At 53.9% G+C, this 13,532-nt stretch overlaps 5 protein-coding genes across 5 annotated transcripts; 4 read left to right on the top strand and 1 right to left on the bottom strand.

Moving 5' to 3' along the window:
* Positions 1 to 201: 201 nt before the first annotated feature.
* QC761_0102710 (uncharacterized protein) lies at positions 202 to 4,790 on the top strand (the record flags this gene model as incomplete). The annotated part of the gene is made up of 7 exons (XM_062873137.1): positions 202 to 371; positions 420 to 720; positions 789 to 848; positions 896 to 1,204; positions 1,254 to 2,939; positions 3,318 to 4,632; positions 4,714 to 4,790. The coding sequence occupies 7 exons, from the start codon at positions 202 to 204 to the stop codon at positions 4,788 to 4,790; spliced, it is 3,918 nt and encodes a 1,305-aa protein (XP_062727874.1).
* A 1,348-nt stretch (positions 4,791 to 6,138) lies between these two features.
* QC761_0102700 (uncharacterized protein) lies at positions 6,139 to 6,633 on the top strand (the record flags this gene model as incomplete). The annotated part of the gene is made up of 1 exon (XM_062873136.1): positions 6,139 to 6,633. The coding sequence occupies one exon, from the start codon at positions 6,139 to 6,141 to the stop codon at positions 6,631 to 6,633; it is 495 nt and encodes a 164-aa protein (XP_062727873.1).
* A 2,118-nt stretch (positions 6,634 to 8,751) lies between these two features.
* Positions 8,752 to 11,665, top strand: QC761_703560 (uncharacterized protein; the record flags this gene model as incomplete). Its single annotated transcript, XM_062881930.1, has 6 exons — positions 8,752 to 9,665; positions 9,722 to 9,756; positions 9,816 to 10,530; positions 10,581 to 11,060; positions 11,147 to 11,452; positions 11,526 to 11,665. The coding sequence occupies exons 1-6, from the start codon at positions 9,380 to 9,382 to the stop codon at positions 11,663 to 11,665; spliced, it is 1,962 nt and encodes a 653-aa protein (XP_062727872.1). The 5' UTR covers positions 8,752 to 9,379.
* Positions 11,666 to 11,888: 223 nt separating this feature from the next.
* On the bottom strand, positions 11,889 to 13,174 carry QC761_0102680 (uncharacterized protein; the record flags this gene model as incomplete). Its single annotated transcript, XM_062873135.1, has 2 exons — positions 11,889 to 13,008; positions 13,065 to 13,174. 2 exons carry the CDS (start codon positions 13,172 to 13,174, stop codon positions 11,889 to 11,891), a joined length of 1,230 nt encoding a protein of 409 aa, XP_062727871.1.
* Positions 13,115 to 13,516, top strand: QC761_703570 (uncharacterized protein; the record flags this gene model as incomplete). Its single annotated transcript, XM_062881931.1, has 2 exons — positions 13,115 to 13,210; positions 13,358 to 13,516. The coding sequence occupies 2 exons, from the start codon at positions 13,115 to 13,117 to the stop codon at positions 13,514 to 13,516; spliced, it is 255 nt and encodes an 84-aa protein (XP_062727870.1).
* Between the last annotated feature and the right edge of the window lie 16 nt (positions 13,517 to 13,532).

The following is a 13,532-nucleotide window of genomic DNA, read 5'->3' as shown; positions in this document are numbered from 1 at the left end:
GCCCTACCCCGCTCACCCAGACAACTCTGTGAGAGAAGTGCCACGGCCTGTGACCACCGAGGACCTTTTTATAAGTTGAATTACACCATATTTGCCTATTGTTACAAGCCTAGTGCTAGTACCACAACACTCCTCACACCCGTCATCCCCACCGCGACCGCATGGGTACCGGCCCCCTAGGACGAAGCTAGCCGAGCCGCGATGGGCCTAGCTATATACCTGGTCATCTTCCTGCTCTCGATTGCAGTCCTCTATTACCGAGCCACGAAGAGCATCCCCAGCCGACTCAACTCCGACCAAGCTCCGAAATCAAGATTTGAGCTCGTCCCAGCGTGCGCCAGTGATTTACCGACGAGGGCGGACGGGATTGAGTAGGCACATCTAGCGCTACTACAAGTGAAGCTTTCTGACAGAGGCAGTATTATCTTTGTACACGGCCTAGGGTCCAACCCCGACTCGACATGGCGGGCGACGAAACATGCGACGAGACAAGCGACGACGGCCGATATACCTGAAGAAGCGGCGACGGACAACGAGCAGTTTGTGAACTGGGTCAGCGACTTTCTCCCTAGTGACCTCCTTCCGGCGGTCAACAGAGATGTCCGCCTATTCTTTTACAACTACGATTCATACTGGAAGAGGGATGCGGTGCACACACGGTTGACAAACCTTGGGAATGAACTGCTTGAGTATATTGGAGGGATCCGGATGTCCGAGACGGTGGGTGTGAAGATAGACCCAGCTTTGGACTCGACTCTTGGGGCACTGCTAACGCGCTCCAACTCTAGGAGCAAAGCCGGAGCTTGATCTTTGTAGCACATAGTTATGGGGGGCTCGTGGTTAAACGGGTAAGCTAGAAACCACTTGTGATAACGACGTGCCTAACTTCTACAAGGCACTTGTTCAAGCCCGAGCGAGTCGAGACTTTGGCCACGTCGCGGAGCATGCTCAAACAATTATCTTCCTGGGTACGCCGCATCGCGGGACCAGTTTCGGCCTATGGGGTTGGCTTGCGGCAAAGGCCCTCCAGCCTCTCGGGTCGAACCCGTCAATCCTGGCCGATTTGGAGTATGATTCATTTTCGCTGCACGACTTGCATAAGGATTTTATGGCGGTGGCTCCAGACGATTTGCGTGTGTTTAACTTCTTTGAGAAGCGGCCGACACGTATTCTTCGGCTATGGTTCGTTCCGCTAGAGCGATTTGTAAGTATGTCGGATGTTAGCATGGATGGAGCGCTAATAGCAGACACAGTGTGTGAATGAGCAATCCGCCACATATGAGGGCCGAAATGTTCGAAACATTGGGCTATCGGTCGATCACTATGGGCTCAACAAATTTCCGTCGAAGAACGAAAGCTATCAGTCAATACTTTCGAAACTCACCGAATCAGTGAGAGCCTCCGCTCGGCCAGTGAAGCATCACTACGCTGTACCGCTCGGGAGGGTAGGTACCTATACGGAGCGGGTCGGACTGTCGGCGGAACTCGAGCAGAAGTTGCAGATAAGGCATGAGAAAGCAAGCGTTCCATATGCAGTCTCTGTTTACGGATTGGGCGGTGTTGGTAAGTCGCAGGTAGCGCTGGACTACGCCGAGAAGCACAAACATGATTACAACCCGATTCTCTGGATAGACGCGACGGACGAGGAGACAGTACGATCTAGCTTTAAGATATGTGCTGCGGAGCTGGGACTCACAGTGGAGGGTGGTGAAAACCAAGGATCGATTATTACGGATGCAGGGGTCCGGGCAGTACTTAGATGGCTTTGCGACCGAAGTGAGGCGGATGATGAATGGCTAGTGATTGTGGATAATGCCGACGACGTTAGCTGGGGGATCCAGAAGGTCATGCCGAGGGGAAACCGAGGAAGGGTTATTATTACCAGCCGAGACGAGCAAAGTACCAAGTTAGTCGGCGGGACCTGCGAATCGGTCCGTGTTGGCGACATGTCGCCACCGGAAGGGAGGGCGCTTCTCCTCCGACATCTGCAACTCGACGAAGAGCTGGCCCCTGGGAGCATCAAAGACGACTGTGATAGGGTGGTGAAAAAGCTGGAATTCTTAGTACTTGCCATTGATATTGCTGGCGCCTATATCGGTAGCCATTCTCCTTCTGACAAGGCTTTGCAGCGATACCTCGCGGACTATGAGAGGCACCGCGACGAGCTCCTCCGGATAAACTTTTTTAGAGGGTTATTGGCGACGGAGAAGACGGTGTGGACAGTATGGGACACCACGCTTGAGAAAATCGCGATGGAAAATAAAGGCCTGCGACCTGATGTATTGCTGACGTTTCTTGCACATTTTAAGGGCGGTATTATCCAGGATGAGATGTTTCGTCTGGCCAGTCTTGGCATGGAAAAAGTCAAGGCTAATATGGGGGAAGAGGAGAGCGAAGGGATGCCCTTTGAACTCCAGCAATTCCTTCCACTCGCTGGAGAAAAATGGGATGGTTTTCGATATCAACAGGGCTGCCGTCTACTGCTCCGTTATAGCTTGTTGCAGCGAGTCGACGGGGGGTGGGCTGGTGTGACAATGCATGGCCTGGTTCGTTGGCGGGCAATGCTAAGCCACCGAAGCTGGCCATGGCGGCAGTGGTATATGGTATTTGTTTTGGCAGCATGCTGTCAGAACATCGACGAGGAACAGCCTGAGTTCCGTCGACATCTAGTTGGACACTTGCCAGATATTTGTGGGGATGATGGCCATGAACGGGAGTATTTTTTGAGATATCCAAGTTTCATCGGGGCGACAATAGGAAGAATATATTACCACGAAGGCCGGTGGGAGGAGGCCGAGAAGCTGTTTGTGCAGGTGATGGAGACTCGGAAGACTAAGCTTGGGGCCGATCACCCAGATACGCTGACGAGCATGGGCAACATAGCGTCGACATACAGGAACCAGGGCCGGTGGGAGGAGGCCGAGAAGCTGGAGGTGCAGGTGATGGAGACTCGGAAGACCAAGCTTGGGGCCGATCACCTAGATACGCTGACGAGCATGGGCAACCTAGCGTTGACATTTTGGAACCAGGGCCGTTGGGAGGAGGCCGAGAAGCTGTTTGTACAGGTGATGGAGACTTGCAAGACCAAGCTTGGGGCCGTTCACCCAGATACGCTGACGAGCATGGGCAACCTAGCGTCGACATACAGCAGCCAGGGCCGGTGGGAGGAGGCCGAGAAGCTGGAGGTGCAGGTGATGGAGACGAGTAAGACCAAGCTTGGGGCCGATCACCTAGATACGCTGAGGAGCATGGGCAACCTAGCGTTAACATACAGCAACCAGGGCCGGTGGGAGGAGGCCGAGAAGCTGGAGGTGCAGGTGATGGAGACTCGGAAGACTAAGCTTGGGGCCGATCACCCAGATACGCTGAGGAGCATGGGCAACCTAGCGTTAACATACAGCAACCAGGGCCGGTGGGAGGAGGCCGAGAAGCTGGAGGTGCAGGTGATGGAGACGAGTAAGACCAAGCTTGGGGCCGATCACCAAGATACGCTGAGGAGCATGGGCAACCTAGCGTCGACATTTTGGAACCAGGGCCGTTGGGAGGAGGCCGAGAAGCTGGAGGTGCAGGTGATGGAGACTCGGAAGACTAAGCTTGGGGCCGATCACCCAGATACGCTGAGGAGCATGGGCAACCTAGCGTTAACATACAGCAACCAGGGCCGGTGGGAGGAGGCCGAGAAGCTGGAGGTGCAGGTGATGGAGACGAGTAAGACCAAGCTTGGGGCCGATCACCCAGATACGCTGAGGAGCATGGGCAACCTAGCGTCGACATTTTGGAACCAGGGCCGTTGGGAGGAGGCCGAGAAGCTGGAGGTGCAGGTGATGGAGAAGAGTAAGACCAAGCTTGGGGCCGATCACCTAGATACGCTGACGAGCATGGGCAACCTAGCGTCGACATACAGGAACCAGGGCCGGTGGGAGGAGGCCGAGAAGCTGGAGGTGCAGGTGATGGAGACTCGGAAGACCAAGCTTGGGGCCGATCACCTAGATACGCTGAGGAGCATGGGCAACCTAGCGTTAACATACAGCAACCAGGGCCGGTGGGAGGAGGCCGAGAAGCTGGAGGTGCAGGTGATGGAGACTCGGAAGACTAAGCTTGGGGCCGATCACCCAGATACGCTGACGAGCATGGGCAACCTAGCGTTAACATACAGCAATCAGGGTCGGTGGGAGGAGGCCGAGAAGCTGGAGGTGCAGGTGATGGAGACTCGGAAGACCAAGCTTAGGGCCGATCACCCAGATACGCTGACGAGCATGGGCAACCTAGCGTCGACATATAGGAACCAGGGCCGGTGGGAGGAGGCCGAGAAGCTGGAGGTGCAGGTGATGGAGACTCGGAAGATCAAGCTTGGGGCCGATCACCCAGATACGCTGACGAGCATGGGCAACCTAGCGTTAACATACAGCAACCAGGGCCGGTGGGAGGAGGCCGAGAAGCTGGAGGTGCAGGTGATGGAGACTCGGAAGATCAAGCTTGGGGCCGATCACCCAGATACGCTGACGAGCATGGCCAACCTAGCGTTAACATACAGCAACCAGGGCCGGTGGGAGGAGGCCGAGAAGCTGGAGGTGCAGGTGATGGAGACTCGGAAGATCAAGCTTGGGGCCGATCACCCAGATACGCTGACGAGCATGGCCAACCTCGCTTTTACTTGGAAAAGCCAAGGACGACATGCAGACGCTTTAGCACTGATGAAGAACTGTGCTCAAGCTCGGCAGCGAGTGCTTGGCGACGAGCATCCATACACACAAAAGTCTCTGGCCACCGTAGCTAAGTGGAGTAGTTAGAATGGGTTTTTGTTTCATGTGTCGGCGTAATCGAATGCTGCATCCTATCTTATCTTACCTAATATGGCTGAGCGTGTTGGCCAGTGCGCGGTGATAGAAGGTTCTTTTCTTCGCACCTGTGAGCGTTATGGGCGTTGTGGCTTGAAGCTTTCAGAGGTTCTTTCAGAGGCTTTTCATCCTCAATCTCTGTTCAGATAGTTTCGGAGACCTCTGAAGTTGAGGATTCTTTCAGAGGTTCTTACTGGTTTGCCAAAATGTGACGATCCCTTGTTGTGACGATCTCCTGACCAGAACCTTTGAAAGGGATACCGGTTGAAGGCGAACTTCTAGATAATGGATCGGTGCAGCTAAGCAGTGCACAACAAGATGTCTCCATGTGTTACGAATATGATGTGGACACCCGAAAAGAACAACTAATTGGGAAGTAGAGACGCGGTGACCAATCAGAGGAGAGGAGAATAGAGGAAGTGGATCATCCAGGGCATGAGGAGATCATGAATGATCTTGGGAGTCAGTCATGATCCACAAAGAAACAGAATGATCCAGGTCTTGGCATTAGGTCTACATATATGGAGGAACTAGATAGCTTGTAGATAGTTCCGCAGTATGCAATCACAGCTTGTATTCACGGTATCCTGAGTGTTTACATCGAGACATCTTGTTGTGCACTGTTTAGCTGCACCGATCTATTATCTAGAAGTTCGCCTTCAACCGGAATCCCTTTCAGAGGTTCTGGACAGGGGATCGTCACACAATGTAAGCACAAAGATGCCGTGAATACAAGCTGTGATTTCATACTCCGGAACTATCTACAAGCTATCTAGTTCCTTCGTATATGTATCTTTCCTTTCATTCAAGTGCTCGTCCGACTCCGAGCCCGATCACTCCTAGCACATTGCATCCTGCGATGTGCTCGCTCGTCTTGGCACCATAGCACTTCCATCTGGCTCCCAGAGTTTGTTCTTTTACTGCAATGCCAAATCCGTCTTTTCTATCGTCCGCCGACGTCGTGTTCGCGGTGTACGCAGAGATGGGGTTAACGCGGAAAGTTGGGGTTAACGCACGGGCCACACCACCAAGGGGAAAACAAAAGAAAAGGGGTGAAAAAAGGGTGAAAAAAACAAAGCCAAGCTTCAAGCCAAACGCCCATCCCGTTTCCCGCCAACCAGCTAGGGTGTGAACTACAAACAGGGATTTCCATATAATATTTATATCAAGGCCCGAGGAAAATCCACGGAAGAGAGGAATCACAAACATTAGAAGCATTGCAATCCGTTTACCCTCCCCACCCCCCCCAAAAGTGCATCTCATGCAAACCCCAAGCCATCACATACACATACGTCACAAAATGCCTGCGTTTGACGAAACGTTCATGTTGTTACGCCAGGAGCGGGTTGTCATTTGCAGGTCGTGCCACCACGCCGTATTGCCCGGTTCGGTTCGGACGCACGTTAACACACAACACCGGTATTTGCCAAACCCGGAGCGGCGGCAAATCGTCGAACGGGCGTTGGAGTTGGAGAAAGAAAGCGTTTTATCATCAGATATCAACCGCATCCGGTTTCCCGGCCGAGAAGATGCCGCCGTTCCGGATTTGCCAGTTTGGACGGACGGCAAGAAGTGTTTGTTGACCGGGTCCCACGGCGCGGCCCATGCGGGTATATTCGGCGACCGAGGCACGGCATCCAAATGTATTGCGGTGACGTACACGGATGGGTGGACGGGCGTGCGCGCGCGGTGGGAAGCCAGGCACCGTTGCACCCAGCGGCGAAGGCGAAGCGTGGATCGATGGCATCCGTTGCCAGCGATTCGGCCAGACCGGCGCGTTACAGCGGTTATTTGAAGTCGCGCCGGCACGTACGAGCGAGCCCGCCGGCGCAGACGGGAGGCAGGTGGCGATCCGAACGATAAGCTGTTCCACGAAGAGCAGAAGGGCCAGATGATGGAGCGGTACACCGAATCGTGGAAGTCGGCAGTGGCGTAGATATGGCGGACGTGCCGTTTGAAAGCCGCAGGAGCAGCAGAAACAGCGGAAACAGCAGATATTACAGGGTCCACGGCAGACATAGGAGCAGACGGCGAATCGGAGCCAGACGAAGGAAGCAGCGAGAGGGAGAGTTGCCCCAGACCCGAGGCCGGGCAAGGAGAGGGGAGTATCCGGAACCAACGGCCGGCATACCAGTTCACCACAGACCAGGCCCAGGCGTGGAAGCATTTGCAAGAAGCCGCATACACATGTATGATGACGGGGAACCCGGGGCCACATTCGGGGATCAGAGATGATGAGGGGGCCGAGGAAACAGCCGAGGAAGGGGAGGATAGGTTAGACCCGGACGGAGCCCCGGCAAATGGCCAAGGTATGCGAGGGTTAGAACGATGCGTGTTGGAATTTTTCATCACGTTGTTGGAACATGCAATTAGCGACAACGAGTTTCAAAACGCGTTATATAGCGGTTTGGCCGTGTTGGGGATCGATGTCGCGCACGGGTGGAGGAGCACGTGGGTTTATACGCCCCGGTTGTCCGCCATTGTGACGGTGGCCCGGATGTTGGTGTTGTACAGGGCCAAACAGGAGCGGGACGACGAGATCGAGCAGCGCCGAGACGAGTGCGAAACGCAGAAGGAAGCGCAGCAGAACGCGAGGAGCCATTTCGACCGGGTTTGAGAAATGGTCCAGCGGTTTATGACCATCGCCGCGTTCGACGGACAGCCGTCGCCAATGGATTCGATATTGCGGTTACGAGCGTACGGCAAGGCGATCTCGTACGGCAGAGAAACTATGGCGTTCACGGCCGCGCGGCTGAACCACCGCTCATTTCATCCATGCAGCCATCACTGGGACCGAGCTTCTTGCGGCCATCGCCGCATCCCACCCTTGGGAGTGCAAATCTCACTGATGTCACCACGGCTGAAATCTATGTGCAGCACACTTCCCGAGGCCGTCTCCCTAGTACCTCAAAGGTACGAGTTTCCCGATATTCTATAGGTCATCATTCACTTTACTCTTAAGGGCGTCCACCTTACTGCGGTCCGTTACCCCGGCCAGGTCTGCAAGCTTGATAAGATACACTGGGAGTATAGTGACCTTCCTTGCTTTAGGGCCTCAGATAAACGCATAGACTCTCTAAAGACGTCCGTCGTTATATCTTAACCCTCAGGAGGGAACGCCAGTTAGTGTATTCGTCTTGTTGGTCGCGGGACGTTCCGTGGCCTCGGCCGGTAAAGACAGGAGGTTCGGTGCCCCTGGACCTGGTTTGAAATGTGGAGTCGGCGACCTGCTGCAGTCTCATCGGCGTCATGGTGGTCGCCGGGGTGTGGGTGGGCGTCAGGGAGGGGGAAGGGGTTATTGCCGGGTCTTGAGCATAGGGGGCTGGAGCATCATCTGGGATTTGCCCAATTCCGAACAGCTCTTTGGGCATTTGGCCTACCAAATGCACCCACATCTTGGTATGTGGTATGCCGCTACACAGCCTTTTATTGCCACTCATGATTCGAGAAATCACAAATTACTGACATTGGAGTTTCCCAGACTGAGTTTTACCACAACAACAGCGCACTCGTCAATGGAAAAAATTACCTACCGTTCGTCACCCCCAAGGCGGCGGCCCTGGTGATTTCGGCTAACAAAACATTAGACATATTCAGCACCACTGATCAGAAGTGGAGGAAGATATAAAAATGGTGGGACAACATAATTCCTTCCGTGTCAAGTTGGGAGCTCTCTTTTTTTTATTACATAAGCTCTTTTTTCTACTAGGTTTTATTTTTCGGAGATAAAATGTGTTTCCATTCACCATAAATAAATACATAAGTAAAAGAACAGATTTAAGGACCTTAAGGCCACTATAGATTATTGAAATAAATTCAACTATATTGTTCTAAGTCCTAAACGCCGCTAATTGAGTTCAGCTCCTAAATAACTAGCCCTCGACTCTCCCTACAAATTACGCCTAGAGGGAATCTGGGCATAAAACCTTCATCGGAAATGCAATACCCGAACACCGGGCCGAAACCCGTCATTCGAGTCGGAGTCAGTACGACAAATGCAACCTCCTGCACGATGCCAACTATCAGCACTTTCTTCTCCTCCTGTCAAGAGTTAGAAGTGGGTGATGTGGCATCTCACAGCATTGGCCAAACCCTACCTCTCTTACAGAACCACCATCACTTTTGACTGGCCGCCACCCGCCTCAGCTCCTCCCTACCCTCAGCTCAGCTGTCCCTCGATGTCGATAGCTTCCACTTTCAGACAGATGCGCACAACATCCTCGACACGGCTTGCATGGACTGCCATTTCACACCAGATAACGAATCAAAGATGAACAAAGGCGCGTCAACCGCAAACGATAACACCATGTTCTTCATGCACAGTCAAGCCAGAAGGATCATCATGGCATAGCTTTATCAGTTGTGATTCGCTCTAGACGCAGCTGGAAGTCGCTTCGAGTTCCGGCCGATTATCGCCAAAATGACGGGTTCACGGATGGCTGGGCTACATCAGGCCCTACTTGCCTGCACTTAAGTGAGGGTGGAATCCTCATGGTAGACAGAAGAACGACCCGGACAACTCTCATCTTGACTCTTACAAGATGGGATTCCTCAAAACATGTCTCGACTTCCTCAGCCATGCTGCTTTCACCTCGTTTTCTCCTTTCGACGCCCTCTTTTCATCTCAACAGCCTCTGTTCGTGCCTACTCCCCCCGCAACATACAGCGCGGCCGACTTTGCAGGCGCCTACAGTCCACGGATCGATCCAGTTAGAGACTGTGTCTATCCCGCTCTCAAATACAATGGGTACAAGCCATGCAATAATATCTCCAGGACATGCTGGCAGAGACGTGTAAAGTTCAAAGACTACGACATCAATGATGATTGTATATCTTCCACATCCAGCCCCTTGTTGACACTGCAGTTGCTCATGATTGTACAGACGAAGTTACAACCCCCTTTGGCATAACACGAGAGGCAAGTTGATATCTTGTGTTCTGCATTGGCCATGATATAATTGCTAACGTGCTCAATAGTACTGGCTCACCGTCGACCAAGCTGACCTTAGGCCCGATGGTCAACCCAAGATCAACGGAGTAGCTCTGAACGGCACCTATCCAGGGCCCATCATTGAGGCCTGCTGGGGTGATAAGATTGTCGTCCATGTCAGAAACAAGTATCGCGACAATGGGACTACCATCCACTGGCACGGCCTCCGTCAGCTTTACAGCAACGACATGGACGGCGTCAACGGTGTCACTCAATGTCCAATCGCGTATGGCGAGGAATACACGTACGAGTTCCGAGCGACGCAGTACGGACATACCTGGTATCACTCACACTATTCTCTTCAATATCCCGACGGCGTGGCTGGTCCACTCATTATTCACGGCCCAACTAGTGCCGAGTGGGATATTGACAATGGTCCCATCATGGTCGCTGACTGGCTCTACAACACTTCGTTTGCCGCCTTCAACTGTGAGGCCTACGACTGCGGCAACGAGACCCCTCCCAAGGCCGACAACATTGTCGTTAACGGCATCGGAGCCTTCAAACAATCCAATGGGAAATGGACGAACAACTACTTCAAGACCATGTTTAAACCAGGCAAAAAACATCTGCTGAGACTGATCAACGGATCTGCTGCATCAAGCTTTGTCTTTTCCATCGACAACCACACCATGACTGTGATAGCCAGTGACCTGGTTGCCATCAAGCCTTACACCACAACCTCGCTTTTGCTGGGCATTGGTGCGTACCTAACCTCCTCCTTCACCAGACAACTACTAACCTTCTCCCAGGTCAGCGCTACACCGTCGTGGTAGAAGCCAACCAAGAGCCCAGCCTCTACTGGATGCGCACCACCCCCGCAGCCGGCTGCAGCGCCTTCCGCAAGAACCAAAAAGGCGAGTTCACGCAGGTCAAAGAAACAACCTCCTTCATCGCCTACGAAGGCGCCCCCAAGCTCCCCTACCCCGACTCAACCTCGGTCAAGCACAAAGGCGTAAACGACACCTGCATCGACGAATCCCACATCAGCCAAGACCGCCTCGTCCCCATCGTCCCCTGGGAGGTGTCCGCCAAACCCAGCAACGACGTCTCCCGCGGGTCATTCACGGCCGGGTATGAAAAGAAGGCCAACCCGGATTTATACCCCCAACTGCCCTTCAAACACTGGCTCCTAGCCAACAGCCCGACTTCCCAACCACTCTGGGTGAATTTCAGCATGCCGACCATCCTCGACCCGTTTACCAACCCGCCGTTTTCTTCCATCACCAGATGTAAGTCCCGCTTTCCCCCCTTAACCACATTTGAACACCCGTTTCCCTCACCCAGCCCAACCAACCTAGCTGACACTTGTCAAAAGTCGAACAATCCTACGGCTTCGTCTACCTAATCGTAGACGGCTCCTTCCTCTTCAACCCGGACCCCAACTTCACCGCCATCCCCACCGGGCACCCCATCCACCTCCACGGCTCTGATTTTGTAATCCTCAACCAGGACTGGAAACCTTACGATCCGGTCAACTCTCCCAGGGACTTTAAATTCGACAACCCTGCCAGACGGGATACAGCGCTGTTGCCCAGTGGCGGGTATCTTGCTCTGGCGTTTAAGCCAGATAATCCGGGGGCGTGGTTGATGCATTGCCATATTGCTTGGCATGCTAGTTCTGGTCAGTTAACCCCCCTTCTGTTTTTTTTTTTTTCTTTTTTTGTTTTTGTTTGAGGCTGACAAAAAAAAAACAGGGCTGGCACTGCAGCTTGTGGTCAGGCCGAGGGAGATACCCGATTACAACGGGGATTTGCTGCCCGTGCAGTTGGGATGTGAGAGCTGGAGGAAGTGGGACAACAGGGATCCGATCGTGCAGACCGATTCTGGGATTTGATTTTTTTTCCGATGATGGGACAAAGGTGAGTGAAAAGGGTGAGTTGCAACAACAACCTGGTTAAATATAAAAGTCATCGTGATGATGATGGATGACTGTATGCGAGTTTCTGTCTTTTCAAGGTTTACCATGTACGACACACAAGGGTACTATTTACAATAAATCTCTCTCTCTTCCCCTTCTCATTCCCGTGATTATCCTCTCACTCAGGAAACAAGGGCCCTCACAAGCACTGAGAATACCACTGGTTCTGCGCCCGGCAAGTCGACCCCGAAGCGCAAACAGTGCACCCGCTCCACCCCTGACCACCGCACTGTCCCCACTTCTGAACACTGCAGCCGCCACCATTCCCAGGGTTGGGCACAGGAGTAGGCTGCACAGGAGTCTGGGTACTACCGCCGCCGTTCCCAGGATTAGGGTTGGAAGCCCCAGGCTGAGGCCCGGTAATCTCCACATTCCCAGGCAAACGATCAAACGGCCCGTCAATGTTCTCGGCCACCTTCTGGTTCTGTCTGCACTGGTTACCAGTAGCAATGCTCTGCGTCTTGAGCTGAGGGCAGTAAAAGTCGCAGTTGGCATCCATGGCACGCTGGAGGGAGTCGCCCTTCCACCCAAAGACGTAATCGCCGTGGGTGCCGTAGCCGGTGTAGTCGCCGTACGACCAGACAAACGGCTGGGAGCCGTCCTCGGGCCAGAGGCTGCGGTCGTTGAAGCGGCGGGTGTCCCAGAGGACCTCGTAAAATAGCTGGGGGATGCGGACGGGGTGGGAGGCGGGGCAGGGGCCGCCTGACTCAAAGGTCCCGCTGCTGGGGTAGGCGACGTGGGAGGAGTGATCGGGGGGGTCGAGAGTCTTGCCGTCCCAGCAGGTGGGGAAGCGGACGTTGGACATGATGCCCTCTCTGCAGGGCTGCTTGGGCATCTCGGTGGTCTCGCCGGTGCGGGTCGAGAGGGTCTCGAGGCAGGTGAAGGTCATCTGGCGGTAGCGAGACGCCTCGGCCTGGGTGCGGTACATGGGGTTACCGACAATCATGCGGAAGCCGGGCTGGAAGGCGGTGGGCTTGTGGTTTTGATAGGTGGCCGTGTAGTAGACGGTCATACCGCCGCCACGGGCACCGTCAAAGTCAATGTTGGGCCGCTGCGGGACCCGGATCAAGGTGCCGTTGCGGGCACGGAAGTAAAGGATGGCCGTCCAGTAGTTGGAGAAATCCTCAGAGAAGGTGCAGGTTGTGCAGGTGGCCTCCTCGCCAATGTTGTGTCTGTTGGGGTCCATGGTCACGTTGAACATGTTGCCACCGGCGATCTGGTGGACGTGAGGAGACTGCATAGCACCTGGGAAGACGAGGCTGTCATGACCTGTTAGCACTCAACCTGCTCATGGCTGGTCCGAAAAAAGACATACGGATCGAGACGCTCGGTCACAAGCTCTGAGCACGAGAATCGAAGGACGGCATGGACGCTCGGGGCGCCAGCCAACGCCACGGCGGCGGCGAGGACGTTGCGGGAGTGCATCTTGATCGTGAGATTCGGTATACTCAACTATATGAAGTGAGATATCCTGCTGGCTCCTTGACGACTGACTACCCGAGACCTTTCACCTCTGGAAGGGCGATCAGCCATCTTTTATCCTCTTCTGACCCCCGTGGATCCTCCAGATCAACCCCATGCTTCTCGGCCATTTGGTTCTGTCCGCAGCTATCTCTCTTTGAGAGCTACCATGCCTGTGTCGTTTGGTTCTGGTCATTGTCACGGCGTGGCGTCCAGCATAACGTGTCAACGAACAATGGAAGCATCCGTGCTTCGGCGAGAACCCGAACTAGCATTGGCCATGGAACAAAAGAAGCCGAGATTTAGTAACTCTGTGGGGTTT

This window comes from Podospora bellae-mahoneyi, chromosome 7 (assembly GCF_035222275.1).
Source record: "Podospora bellae-mahoneyi strain CBS 112042 chromosome 7, whole genome shotgun sequence".
In the NCBI taxonomy this organism is placed as follows: domain Eukaryota; kingdom Fungi; phylum Ascomycota; class Sordariomycetes; order Sordariales; family Podosporaceae; genus Podospora; species Podospora bellae-mahoneyi.
Note: the sequence above shows the minus strand (reverse complement) of the source record. Positions and strands in the feature narration are given on the sequence as shown.